This window comes from Pristis pectinata, chromosome 28 (assembly GCF_009764475.1).
Source record: "Pristis pectinata isolate sPriPec2 chromosome 28, sPriPec2.1.pri, whole genome shotgun sequence".
NCBI classification, from domain to species: Eukaryota; Metazoa; Chordata; class Chondrichthyes; order Rhinopristiformes; family Pristidae; genus Pristis; species Pristis pectinata.
The window spans coordinates 16534934-16550216 of record NC_067432.1 but is presented as its reverse complement, the minus strand read 5'-3'; the positions used below and the strand labels follow the sequence as shown (position 1 = coordinate 16550216).

The 15283-nt window shown below is 37.4% G+C and overlaps 1 protein-coding gene across 7 annotated transcripts in view; it reads right to left on the bottom strand.

Annotated features, from left to right (window-relative positions):
- Nucleotides 1-468: 468 nt before the first annotated feature.
- Nucleotides 469-15283, bottom strand: part of lrrc28 (leucine rich repeat containing 28) — a 59738-nt gene continuing 44923 nt past the window's right edge. For 6 of the 7 annotated variants that reach the window (XM_052040570.1, XM_052040575.1, XM_052040571.1 and 3 more), the window contains 3 exons: nucleotides 14548-14720; nucleotides 10818-10977; nucleotides 469-6280 (listed from right to left, as the gene is read on the bottom strand). In XM_052040570.1, coding sequence (XP_051896530.1) covers nucleotides 6208-6280; nucleotides 10818-10977; nucleotides 14548-14720 — 406 coding nt within the window. In that variant the 3' untranslated portion in view covers nucleotides 469-6207. Of the gene's footprint in view, nucleotides 6281-10817; nucleotides 10978-13503; nucleotides 13580-14547; nucleotides 14721-15283 lie in introns of those variants that run through there. The other variant, XR_007958333.1, reaches the window with a different exon arrangement.

The window sequence follows — 15283 nt, the reverse complement described above, 5'->3', positions numbered from 1 at the left end:
CATTCATTGAAATACTTCCTTCCAACCTGTCAAAATGTAAAATATTTTAGAAACTGCTCTGATCATTGATGGTTGGCAGTAGTATGCTCCAAATTTTAAAGGGCCTCAGGACATAGAGTACAGGAAGGCTGAGAAACTCAGAGCAAGGTGGCAGGCTCCGAAAGTGCATGAGAGAACCAAAACTATGATTTTGGCAAATGAGAATTTTTGATATTCAATGAAGAGGAGAAATTTCCTTTCTGCAAACCTACAGATTTTGAGCATGTGAGAAATGAATCCTTTCCTTCCTCAAGTCATAGAGTAATACAGCACAGAAATAAGCTCTTTGGCCCAACTGGTCCAAGCCAACCACAGCATCTTCCCTGCTGGTCCTAATTGCTGGTATAAGTGATTTTATTCCATTTTCTTTTGTCCCTTTAGTAAGTTCTTTAAAAAATATCTTTTCTTATCTGTATTATAACTCTGTGGTTGTTTTCCATTTATACTCAACCTTTTCTATCATTTTATTCACACAATTTTTGGCTTTATTCAATCATTTCTGCTTTTGTTCCATTTTACTGTGTTCTGTCAGTCTTTTTTCCCCTATCTGTTTTGTCTGATATAGGCCATGTTAAGTGGAAGAAGCTGGAGCCAGCAAGACTTGGCAGGAAATCCTTCACAATTGGCCAGGATGATAATACAAGAATACAGATATAGAGATGGTGAAAGGAAAAGTCCAGGTGAAAGATTGTCCTCCCATTGTATATTGGGATTCAGAATCAGTCTGGTAAATATAGAAAATTCCAAACTAGTTGTGGACAGATGTGCTTAAAAGTGCCTGCTTAAAACTAGCCACCACAGGAGGTAAAAAAGGAATCTATCCTGGATCTGCCTGAATCATGTAAGAGAATGGGTGTATATGGCATAAGAGAACAAGGTGACCAATCACTTTAATCAAAGCAATATTTAATATTTAAAAGGTCCCATGAATATTGTTAACCTAAGCAACAAATCTAAAACCATGAATTACCTTGGAAGAAGGGAGGAAATCGAGGCATCAGTACAAAAACAAACTAAACATTTATGCATAATTTAAAAATAACAGTAATGTTGCTTACAGGGTATAGTTTAAAATAGAATTAAGACAACTCATTCCATCGTCATTCAGATTAGCCGTAATGACAGCCATGAATGAAATTGTAGCTAAACTGAACAAAGGAACCAAGAACTGTAGAGCAATTATCTGACCAACTGTAACCTGTTTTCTTACTAAATGGCAGGACTGCCACAATGCTGAGGATTACAAGACGATAATGTAAAATTAACACGTCATTTAAATAATCAAATGCAGTGATGGCATATTCACACTGTAGTGTACTGCACTGATAAATTTACACATAATATGTGTGCTCCCATAAATCTTAAGTATGGTTTCAAACTTGAGGCTTGAACTGAGAAAGCCAAAAACAAATTACATTTCATCAAATCCAAGAATTCCTGCAATATGCTTTGCACTTGTGATCTTGCCCCATAGCATATGCTCACCCCAATATGTTGCAACTGAGGGGGGAGAAGAGTTTTAAAAAATTAAACGCTGTACACTGTAACTTTTTAAACTGTAGTTTTGTTTGATTCTATTATTAAGTCCTTTTGGGAAGCTGAGAAATGTATACATCATGCTTGCTTATTTATTATGACTCAGGAAGAGACCATTCTATCCCCTGGGTTCATGCAAAACAATCCCACCAGTTCCATTTCCCTTCTTATTTCTCTGTAACCTATTCTCTCTCTACATGCCCATCAACTCCACTTTGATACTTCAGCCACTTGCTTACACTGGCGGTATTTTATGATGGCCAATTAACCTACAAGCACATCTTTGAGATGTGGGCAGAAACCAAAACACCCTAGGATAATCCACACATTCAAATAGAAAATGTTCGAACTTCACACAGACCGCACTGGAGATCTCAGGTCACTAGAGCTGTGAGGCAGAAACACAAACTGCTGCATCATTGTGCTGTTACTTTTACAATCCAGGTGACTGCTGCTTTTAAGACCCAAATAGGTTGAAAGACGACCTTAAATGAAGCCTCCTTGACGGTAATATGTGAGAGTATGCTTTAAAACACCACCTCTGTTGGTTGTAACTTTGTATCCTTAAATCAGGCAATTCAATAGGTATGAGATCCCTTCCAAAAACAACCAGCTGGATAATGAGAAATCCACAGGATTTGGTATCAAATCACATGCAGCAAATTAAGTGGAAAGTACTAAACCAAGTTGATGGATCCTACAATAATGATATTGTTGGTGTGCTTCTGGTTGCGTGGTGTGCAAAATTTTACTCATATGAAAGTAGTTACTGTAATCATGCAAAAAAAAGGGTTTAGGTGCTGCTCAACTGTTGCTATTGTTGGATTGTGGCCATTTCACTACTGCCAAAATGTGTGCTGTTGCTAGTAAAGTAACTGGAACAAGAACACAATTTTTAAAAAATGCCAAGTGACTGATCTGTTCCACATGCTATAAAAAGGGCCCTTCTCTCAAAATTTTACTGCAACACTAATCCATAGAAATGTTTATATTCTCAGATCGTTCTGGGAAGAGGAATCTGTGACTATGAGGCATCAAGAGATTAAATCTCACCCTACACCAACATAATAGCTGTGGAACGGTTTCTATTTATTATGCCAATAATTGGGCTAGGGAAAAGTAGATGGTTGTTCTTTTCAAGCAGTGAAAGGAGAGGTTAGGCTTAAGGTGAAATCCATTTCATTGAGTGCTGCACAACTATAAATCTTTCCAAGAGAAATACCTCAAGTTTAACAGTTCTTTTCATCAGTGACAGTTTGGAACCAGAGACAGTTTGGCACTTTCCACTCAATGGGCCAGAAGTGCACAAGCCATATTTCTATATTCAGATCACTGACCAGAGAATTCCATTCAAAATATCTCACCTCGACTATCTTGGCTAGCATTAAGGAATGTGAAAACAGATAATGGAGGCTTAATGCACACTTAAGATTCTTCGCAACCACCAAGTGTAAGTGACATTTTCAAGGAATACAGCATACTGTATTATGTAATGACTATGAGCAAAGTCATTAATGGATAATGAACTAACCTCCAGATCAACAAAGTGGTGAACAAGATAGATCCGTCACGAGAAGGATTTGGGCAATTGCCTGAACAGCTGCTTTGATAGGTAAATAAAAATTGGTCAAAACACAAAGTGTAAAATGCATTTGGCAGATTACCTCATATATTACTTAAACTATCACGACCTTTCTGGTCAACTTTTCACTACATTCAGTATTAATATTCATTGATTTTTTTCTAGTCTGTAATGACTGAGAGCTTTTAGGCTGTTCCTCTCCCTGCAAAAATGGCTCATGGGCAGTACTGTTGGCCAGGGAATTTTCAGAAATAAAAGAGCCTCATCCATTAGGAACAGGTGGCATGCATTACAATTCTGATCCTTTCTCTCCATCTCAGTGTACTAGCAGCTAAAATTCTAACAGAGACAACAATTCCATATGAAGTCATGAGTGATTTAAAAAAAAGATGCAGCAAAAGCTCGGTTATCCAGAACAGTATGCTCTAATTCTGTGAAATATACAAGGGGAATCTGAGGGAGAACTTCTTCACTCAGAGGGTGGTGTGAGTGTGGAATAAGCTGCCAGCGGAAGTGGTAGATGCAGGTTCAATTGTAACATTTAAGAGAGGTTTGGATAGGTACATGGATGGAAGGTGTTTGGAGGGATATGGTAGATGGGACTAGGCAGAAGGTCAGGTCGGCATGGACTAGATGGGCCAAAGGGCCTGTTTCTGTGCAGTAGTACTCTATGACTCTACAATTCAGAGGGAGCACCATGGCCAACACTGAACCAGCTTTTGAGGCCCAGGCTCACAATAGGGCAGTACTTAATGGGCACCCAGGCTAACAATGAGGTAGCACCCAAGTTGGCATTGGGTTAAGAGACATATTCAATTTTCAGGCTCCTGTCAAGTCCAGCTTTTATGGTATTTTAGATAACAGCTTTTATGGTATTTTTTTGGTTCAGGCTAATATCTGACTTGCTGAAAAACATTGAATTAGTTCTCTGGGTCAAGCTCTATAAGCTTATGAAGGACTCACAGGAGTCTTTTCATTGCAGTTAAGCAGAAGTCCATAAGCAATACCACAGAAATGTTGTTGACACAAGGTTGACAATACAAAAGCGAAGGGGGGACTCACTGTCCAGCAGAAAGCTGATGACTGGGAGTGACTTACATCACCAGAACTGGAGACGAGGAAGAAAGAGATTCACAACTATGGAGGCTGATGTGAAGGAAAACAGGCACAAAATTTAAAAAAAGCAAGGGAGGCATTTCCTCCCAGGTATTGACCTAGAACCCAGAGCTGACTGTTGAGTAATTCATGCTAAGAATTTAGAAGCAGCTCTAATTACCTAGTATTCCATAGACTGTACCTGGAAATTTAAAAGAACAGACCAGGTCAGCAGCACAACCTTACTGCAGTTCAATGACTGGCCATTTCCAGTAAGTAATTGAAGCCAATTATTTTCATTTTTATTCAGACACACATTGAACTGTGAGTACAGGAAAACACTGCTGTCATTAAACATATTCAACCTGACTCTCTTCAGTGAATTGGCCCATCATCGGCTTCAGGGCATTGTTCAGATACAGGCCTTTGTCCAATTACTCCTTCCATGACAGCATTCTGGCTTTGCCCCTCTGAAAGACTCTGTTCCATACTTCTTAAAAAGTGTAACAAACTACCCTGTAGAAAAAAAATGCATGACAGAAAGTGGATGTGGCACTATTTGCTTTGACAATGATTCGTTCATATTTTGATGAAAAGTAAATTTATTCCACTTAGGAAATGCCCAAATTAGTCTGTAATCCTCTCTTAGACCAATCCTCCTTAAACCATTCTCACATTGTACATAATGAACTTGTAAAAGATCAGGGGTAAGTAAAGGGAGTTCAATCCTGTGAAGGTATATCATGAAAATCTATAAATCTTGGTCATTAACTTTTTAACTGTAGCAGGCTAACAATTACCGCCCATGTCTCATTTGTCTCTTCAGGGGACAAAATTTTGTGCTTTCTTTTGCTACTGTGGATGAAATCAATTTAATTTGTATACATGAAGGATCAAACCCAACAACCAATAGTCTGTAGTTTTATAACACACCAGTTAGTGCCATTCTGATCTCCCAATCCACATGACTTTTATGTGCCAGTAGCAGCTGGCACGTGAACACATTACTACAACGTAGTAACCTTGCAAAGTGGTAACTGCTCTTGTAAACAGTAATATTTGAAACATAAGTCATTAAGTATGGAAATTTTTAATGTTACTTGTAACAAATAAGATAGCCCCATGTCTTTTGGGAGTAGTTATTCAACAAGAATTACTTAAGACTATTTGTAAACAACCCTCCAATCTGCACATGGTTGTAAAATTAGCCATTTGGGCAAGGGAATTCACAAATGACTACCCAAAAATTTGAGAAGAGGATGGAAATTCACTCTCATGGAATTTATGTGGGGAAAAAAAAGTAAACACATAAACACAATTTTTTTGAACTTGCGTTTCTTGACGCATGCGCAGATTTCAGAGTGTCGTGTTACTGAAAATTGTGATACGGACTGTTGTCCAACAACACACCCCCTCCCCCACCCCACTCCCCAATAATGTAGGAGTAGCCCGTAATGTACAATTTGCTTGTAACTGTTTCATAATGCATTCTATTTGATAATAAACCACTACTTCATTCTCAAATAAAAAGTAATGCCTTGATTTTAACAACAAAGAGAAGTTCAATTATGGAGAAAGTCATCCAAATTCTGTAATTAACCACTTCAAACAAAGTTTCCTTTGCCCTTGAAATAATTGACCCAGAATGGTTTCATTTATTTACTTGCTTGCAGATTTGCCCCTGGTTCTTACATTATTCATTAGCTTACAGGTAACTGACTCTCAAACAGTCTTGATGTTTAATTATGACAGTAAATTTCATAACTGCTTGGAGTTGTAATAATTTTTAGTTCAAACTGAAGAAGGATCATAATCTTCGCAATGTCCCAAAAACTTGACACAGTTTTTGCAAATCATAGAGGCCTTACTGATGAACTGTGCTTGTCACAGAGAGTTGCACCTTCAAATGTCTCTTCCAAGTGCTGACAGTAATTCATTCCTCATCATGAGATCTATCATCTGAGCAAGTCAAAAAGCTGTAGACACTTGACAGAGCAGCAGTATGCTACAAAGCTCATTTTTGTTCTCCTGTGAAGACATATAATTCATAACAGTACTCATCAGATATATTTTGATGGATGAAATGAGGTTCAATTTTTCTTCAACAGCTATGGTTACTGAGTTTATTTTTACTTAAATAATACTTGCTCCTCAGGTACTATTTCCATATCTAAGGGAGAATTTATTTTTAGACAGTATAGATTTTTGACCATTTTTTGTTTTAGCTTATATAAATCAAGTTATATTTACATTTCAGAATTGTTATTTTGAGAACTTCAGCATTTGATAATATTTAACAGGGCTGTATTTTCCAGCAAATGAATAGAAATGGTAAATAAATGTCATGAATATCAGTCACTACAAACCTGGTGTCTCAGAACTACTATCTATTATATCCTATCTACTAATAGGTACCCACCTATCTACTTATCTACCAAGCTAATCACAGCTAATAGAGGAGGCTGCATGTACAAGTGACCTCAGCATTCCAAGATCAGAGTAAAATTAAAGGCAAGATTCATAACTCCAAATATAATCTAATAGCTCCTGCTGAGAAAGGCAGATCAGACATTAAAATTCTGAAAGGCCTTTGGACTAAAACTCAGATGGTCAACAGCAATCTATATAGGTTCATACTTAAAGTACTCCAATGTAGGAGAGGCATTAGAGGTTGTGATATCACACCCAAAGCACAAGTCATTGCCTTCAGAACAGAAGTGATGAGAAATTTCGAAAGTAAAATGAATTCTTGAAAATCTTATCATCATTATGAACAAGAGGAAAACAAAATCAGTAAAATTGGGAAATATTCCACAATTTTCAGTCTTGGCTCAACTTTGGGTTAAATACCCACTCTAGAGATGTCATCATACAATCTAAACTAACATATACGAATAGTCAGCAGGAATTATAGCACATATGTAGGGAAATCACAGATAGGTGTAAGGATATAAGAGTGTAATAATAGGTGATTTTAAACTTCCCTAATATTGACTGGGACTGCCTTAGTGCTAAGGGATTAGATAGAGCAGAATTTGTTAAGTGTGTCCAGGAAAGTTTCCTGAAGTAATATGTAAATGTTGCGACTAGAGAAGGGAAGGGGTTACACTCAACCTCTCTTAGGAAATGAAGCTGACCAAGTGGTTGATGTGTTAGTGGGGGAGCACTTTGGGACCAGTAACCATAATTCTATCAGTTTCAAGACAGTCATGGAAAAAGATACGACTGGTCCTCAAGTTAAAGTCCTAAACTGAGGGAAGGATAATTTCAATAGCATCAGACACGAACTCTCAAAAGTTGATTGGGAGAGGCTGTTTGCAGGTAAAGGGATGTCTGGCAAGTGGGAGGTTTTTAAAAGTGAGATAAGAAGAGATCAGGGCCACTGTGTTCCTGTTAGAATGAAGGCAGGCTGGTAAGATTAGGGAACCTTGGTTGAAGAGGGATACTGAGGGTCTGGTCAGTAAAAAGGAGGCATATGTCAGATATAGGCAGCTGGGACCAAGCGAGTCCCTTTAAGAGTATAAGGGATGTAGAACTACACTTAAGAAGGAAATCAGGAGGGTAAAAAGGGGACATGAGATATCCTTGGCAATAAGACAAATGAGAATCATAAAAGATTCTATAAGTATATTAAAAGGGTAGCAGAGAAAAAGTAGGTCCCTTTAAGAACCAACATGGTAACCCATGTGTGGAGCTACTGAAAGTGGGTGAGGTCTGAAATGAATATTTCTCATCTGCATTTACTGTGGAGAAGGACATGGAGACCAGAGAGTTCAGGGGAAGGAACAGAGATATTCTGGAGCATATTAACATTATGATGGAGGTCCTGAAATGCACAAAGGTGGATAAATCCCGGGGCCTGACCAGGTGTAGGATATTATGGGAAGCAAGGGAGGAGATTGCCAGGGCCCTGACAGAGATTTGTGTTATTTTGTAAGCCATAGGACAGGTACTGGAAGACTGAAGGATAGTTAATGTGGTACATTTAGGAAGGGCAGCATGGATAAGCAGGGGGACTACAGGCCAGTGAGCCTTACATCAGTGGTGGGAAGGTTATTGGAAGGGATTCTGAGAGACAGGATTTACTGCATTAGGAAAAGCAAGGACTGATTGGGGTAGTCACCATGGTGTTGTGCTTGAGAAATCATGTCTCACGAATTTGAGTTTTTTTTGAAGAGGTGATGAGGATTGACGAGAGCAGGGCAACAGACACATCTACATGGACTTTAGCAAGGCCTTTGACAAGGAACTGCATGGTAGACTGGTCCAGAAGGTTAGAACACATGGGATCCACGGTGAACTAGCCAACTGGATACAAAATTGGCTAGGTGGTAGGAGGCAGAGGGTGGTGATATAGGGTTGTTTTTCAGATTGGACACCTGTGACTAGTGGTGTACTGCAGGGATTGATGCTGGGTCCCCTGTTGTTCATTATATATTGATGATTTGGATGAGAATGTAGGTGGCATGATTAGTACGTTTGAAGATGACACCAAAATTGGAGATATAGTGAACAGTGAAGGTGGTTGTTTAAATTTATATTAGTATACTTATCGTCTGGGAAAGTCTACAACCCAACAGCCTCAACATCAATTTCTCCAACTTCCAGTAACCCCTCCTCTCTTCCCCCTTTTTTCCCTCCCTCCTCCCTGTGGCCCCCTCACCCCTTCTCTTTCCCCTTCCCCAGCCCTCATGACCTGCCCATCAATTTCCCACCTCCTTTATTCCACGGTCCACTGCCCTCTCCTACCGGATTCCTCTTTCTTCAGCCCTTTGCCTCTTCTACCCATCACCTCTCAGGTTCTTACATCTACCCCTCCCCCACCCACCTACCTTCCCCCTCTCACCTATCACCTACCAGCCTGTAGTTCTCCCCCTCCCCTGACATTCTTATTCTGGCTTCTGCCCTCTTCCTTTCCAGTCCTGATGAAGGGCCTCAACCTGAAACGTCGATTGTTTATTTTCCTCCATCGATGCTGCCTGACCTGCTGAGTTCCTCCAGCACTTTGTGTGCGCGGCATTGATAGGATTGCCAGGTCTGAGCTAAGACTGAGATTTCATCACTTTTCCCAGGTGGATGTAAAAGACAGCATAACACTATGCAGTGAAGTTAATGGGTTGGTCCCACATTAATTCTCCCTCAACAAACATCACTAGAATAGGATATCTGATTATTAATCTTACTGCTGCTGCTGGGAAAAATTGATTAACGCAGATTTATTGTTAGGATTCTGTATAAGCCAACAGTGGCTATGTTTCATAAATATTTAATTGGTTACAAAAAAGACATTCTGAGGTCATGAATGAATATATGAATGCAATGTTTTTCCTCTTTGTTCATGATATTAGAGTGTGCTGTTTTTAAGAGGACAAGAACGTCATAGCATACCAGCTTTATCCAAGCTAATCAAGAGGTTTGAAACTTTTTTTCAACTTCTCTCTTGAATTTCTGTTAAGACTCTACAGAGTTTTATTTAAAAAAAACTTAAGATTTTTTTTAAATAAAGAACTCTAAAAAGAGCATGAATAGTGGAATAACAGTGTCCTTAAATTTCTATTTCATAACGAAGTATCTCAATGTTAACAATTCACCATAATTTCTTAAATATGGTCTATCTTTTTGTAAATACCTGTGCTTTTTGTGGTTTATTAGGGAATTGAGGTCTTGGGATTTTTCTGAAAATGAGAATTTGAGTGATGACCCAAAATAAATGTTACGTCCATCACACAATGCAACATTCTGAGTCACTACATCAGTGTTCTTAGAAAAATGCAAGGAGACAGAGGTTAATGACTTGCATTTATATGGTAACTATAAAAATCCCAAAACATGGTTCAAAAAAATGAATCACTGAACAAATGAATTGTCCATCTGTTCTTACTAATGTTATCTGTGGGACGAAGGGTGATCATGACACTGTTTATCAAATTGTGCTACAAGATCCATTGAAGCCACAGACATAGACAAATGAAATGGGTCTTGTTTTAACATCTGATCTAAATGATTTCATCTATGAAACTGCAGAAATCCTCCAACCCCACAAAGTATCAGTTCAGATTATATGCCCATGTGTTTATATGAGGCATGAACACATGATCTCCTGACTCAGAAGGAAGATCTTTTAACAACCACGACTAGTTAGTTACACAGACATAAAAAGTAAATTGTGAATTGTGGATGTTCAACTACATTCTGGAACAATGGTGAATGTTTCACAAAGACAACACAGATTTACTGTGCTCAAATTTTCATGACACAGAGAATCTTAATTATCTTAAGGAAAGCTCCAGATACATGGTTTAAATTCCATTGGGATATTACACCTAATTAATGCAAAAATTATGAAAGTATTCCTCAGTAGCAAGAATGTGCAAAATTTGATTGAAATAACATTTCTGCAGTTTATATGAAAATACGCAATTGTTTTGCCTTTGTTGCAATCTAAATACACTAGCTTCTCAATCAACTGAAAAGTGTGCGCTTCCCCTTTGGGTACTGATGTTTTTCCTTTCAGTGAAAATCTCAATGGATATTTGAAACACAAGAAAAATTTCTCTATAATTACCCATTATACAAGGCAGCCATAGGGGTCTCCATCAGAGGATAACACTTAGGATAGACAATTGTAAACATTGGCTTGCCGCAGTGATGACAATGTCCCAGTGGGTAGAATAGTAACTTGTACAGATTCCTAGGTAATGAGATTGGGGACAAGAGATCCAGACCTACAGAAGAACATAACACTGTAAATTTCTTTGCAATCATCATCCTATTTAATGCAGCTTAATTTTTGTAAATCTATGCAGCAGCTGTACAAACATTATGGTTCGAATCCAAACCTGCATAGCAATTGCTGTAGATAAAAACACAGCTTCAATTATTGTAAATACGTTACAGTTAGTATTGTTACTGGAAGTATACTAAATAGATACTAACAAATCTTGGTATTTTCTTTGCACTTGTTCTCCCATTATCAGATATCATAACACAAACTACTTTATTAGATCAGAGGATAGGTAGATTACCTGCTCTCTGACATCCACCAAACCCGATCATTAAAAAAAATACTGGGGCAATAAGTCGTATTTATCTCTGTTCCTTCCTCCAATTTATGTCTCCCATTGTGACAAAGCATGCAATTTCTGGTCAGAGTCTACTTTTTGTAAATGGGGACAAAAAAATTGCTGCTGTACCCCTCACATCTAATCACTCTAATTCAAGCTTGAACATTTATACATAAGAGCACTGAATAATTCTCTGAAATTCAGCAGTTGGATGAAAATGCACTAAGATGTGCCAAATCACTATGAACTCAAAGGATGGTGAAAGCACAAAATTATATACATTGTTCTTCTACCTTCACTTATTCTTAAGCAATTAAAAAAACTATTTGAATTGTATGTATTTATAATAGTCAATTAGAAAACTGGAATTACATTAGGTATCTTTTACACTTATCAATCCATTAAGTACAAACAACCAAGACACTGCTAATAAAAGGTAACAAAATGTGTATAAATAATACAATCCTAACCCACTGCAGCTTGAAGAAATAAATTTTGGCCCATTTCATTTAGAAGCTCAACACTAATTAAGACAAAGTAATATGCTCGATTGACACTCCATCCTCCACTATAAATATTCACTGCCTCCATCACTGGCACACCATGGATGTGGTGTGCAGCATCTCAATGCATTGCAGTTACCCACCTATGAAACTCCAAGAGTCTCCCAAACCTACAAACTCTGCCGCCCAGGAAGGACAAGTACAGTAGGTGCATGGGAAAAGCACTACCTATCAGTCGCCTCCAAGTCACACATCACCCTGACTTGGAGATATATCACCAGACTTTCATCATCATGAGATACAAATCCTGGAACTCCTTAGTCCCAGTCACACCAACAATGGCTCACCATTAACTTCTCAGGAGCAATAACCGTTAGGCTACAAATGCTGGCTTTTATAGCAATACCCACATCTTGTAAATGAATAAATGTGCTGTTCATACACAAAGATTGGGAAACCAATATGACAGACAATATATGCATTACATATGAATAGAATATACATAATATAATAAATGTATTAAAAATGTATCTAACCTATGGCATCTATTTCAATTATCACATTTCATTTGTCACATTATTTAATGCAAAATTCTGCTTCCTGTGCAAAATAAGAGGGCACAGAGAAATTTTGCATAAATATAGAATACTAAAATCACATCTGCAGGCTTTTTAGCAGATCTTCTTACAAAATGAAAGCTTTTAATTTCCAATTTAAAAATTAATTAACCTTTGAATTAATTCATAATGATTATTCATCACAGTTTTGTTGCCTTGACTAGAAAACAACTACATTTTAACAACTGAATTTCAATGTTTTATATGATAGAGCAATCATGCCCTTAGAAATCAGTGCATCATAACTTGCCACAAGTATTCCTAGAGATTTGATATTACAGAATTTTCCTGAGTATGTGCATGGCTGTCTACCGCATTTCAGATATCACACATCAGATGTCTGTAACACCAAAATCTGCAATTTCTGTTTAAATGCTTCTACCTGATTGGCAAAGAAGTAAATCTGATTAATACAAGTCAAACGTACCAATTAGACTTGAACTGCTATCTTAAAAGTTCCCCCACTATTATTAAAAATTTTATCTTTTTCTTCCCTCTCCAAAATAGGCCCCACCCCCACCATCACTGGCTGCAGCACAAGATGTAATCACCTTTAAAATACTACTAAAAATCACAGGGTGAATGCCTGAAGGTACACAACAGCAGACCTGAAACAAAGGGCACATCTAGTTTTCAGGAGCATGGGTTGCACTGGTCAGAGAAAATTAGGTAATATTACACATAATGCAAGTTGTATTACTTTGCTGCTAATTTGACAAATGTTCTACAAAGCTCATGCATCTACTCAATAAATATATACAGCTTTAAATTAATCAGAATCCATTGGTATGTTCATGGAACACTGAAAATCAGATGATGTTCATCAATTTCAAGCAAAAGGTCTGTTCTGTTGTTTTAAAATGCACATAGTTCACTTGCAGTGAAATAATTTTGTTTGTAAGTGATAAGGCAATGCATAATGCTAGTTTCCACAAATGGGCACAGGAATTCATTTTCAGATCATTTGAACAGAGTCCAAATCACATTATTTGTTGTTTTCTGTGAAAGCATAACAAATATGCATTTAAAACAGCAATCAGTATACAGGCAAAAGGAGGTCCAAATACCTGCTTCAAATTTTCTATATAACCAACAAAGTTTGCTCTTCCTTCTAATGTCGTAATTGAAGTCAGGAACCTGCCACTTGAGAAGAGTTAGGGCAGTAAAAAAAAAGAATTCAATCAATTCATGGCCCAGTACACTGCTACAGCAAAGCAACACGTGACTAACAGAGCAATATTTTTTCATTCTCTAGCCTTAGAATGTACTGTAGATGAATGTGGTAAGGATCTGCATAAAATAAGTTGCTGAGATGCACATGCAAAATGTATTATCAGTGACTTCCTAGTGTATTCCTTACATTGCAATTTGAAAGTGGAATCCATGAGGAGAAAATCTAAAAGTTTTTTGTTTGAAATTCCATAGGCTACTTTTATCATGCTTAAATACATAGAATGAATAATATTGTTGGAAAGATACAGCATTTGTCCCGAGTTACCAATTCGTAAACAGGAAGGTAATAGCATGCAAAGAATTCTTGCTGTTATTATATATAGTCATGGTGAGACCACACCAGGAACACCTTGTACAAAATGGACTCTTTGCCCAAGGAAGGATATGCGTTTTTTGATTGGATGTGCAATGACTATACTGAGTAGGATTGATTTGGTGGTGGGGGAAATGGCACATAAGGAATGATGAAAAGACTGGCCCTTTATACTGCGTCTCTTGCCAATCATCTAGCGTTAATGACTCTTCAGCCACTGGAAACAGTTTCTCTTTACAAAGGAGTAAAAAACTACTGCAATATTAATGAAGAGTAGTGGATTGATAAGTAAACCATTGGATGCTAAAAGAATTAAAGAAAATGGCGATAATACAATTACGGAGGCAAAGCAAGTCAGCTACTACCTTATGGAAAGATTGAACAGCCTTGAAGGCCCAAACAGCCTCCTGCCTAACCTATTTCTTGTATCTTTTAGAAAATTGATGCAATGTTTCTCATCCTTAAAGTACTGTGATAAATGCATTTTTAATGTTAAAAACTATAAAATTGGTCATGCATTCAGTCTCAGTCATTTTCAATAAAAGGGAATACTAGTTAAACATGCCTTTCTCAGATATTCTGAAAAAACTGTAGATAGTTCTCATAACCATTTCTTGAAGGGTTGGCACAGGGTCATTTTCTGTTCCTATTCCCAGGATTTCATCTGGCAGAGTGATGGTCATCTGCCTATGGGAGAACGACAGCTTCACTTCTTCATCTTGTGTTAAGGAACCACAACTATGATTAAATAGAAAAGAAAATTATATCCATAAGTCAATATTCTGTTTGAGTCACCTTTATTTTTTTTTTGAAGGTACTATAATTTTGGATTCAGATCAGGATTTTTTACTTGTGTGTGAAGACTTTTCTAATATTGCACTTCCTAATATCTTGTAGATCATTTATTCTTTTCTGCAATTTTTCTGCAGACTTAATTTCTTCTCCACACTGATTTTCTTCCCTTAACCTATAATAAATATTTTACTGTTTCGTGAGAGAGAAAAGCATTGCAAATATGATGTGAAGAATTTGGTTTATATATGGGGTCAGATGAATTAATTACATTGAGCCAGATTCTGCTATCAGCAGCAAATGAGCAATTCCAGCTATTTATTACACTTATCAACAGACTGTCTCTATGGGACTTTGCACTGAAGCTTGCTGTAAATTGAGAACCAAACCTACGCATGCTACAGAGAACCTGAGACCTATGTGAATTGGCAAACAAGTGCATACCTCCTTAACTAATCAAAGTGTTTGAAGAATTGTTAATAAGTGAAAGTAAGTTTGAAACGGGAATG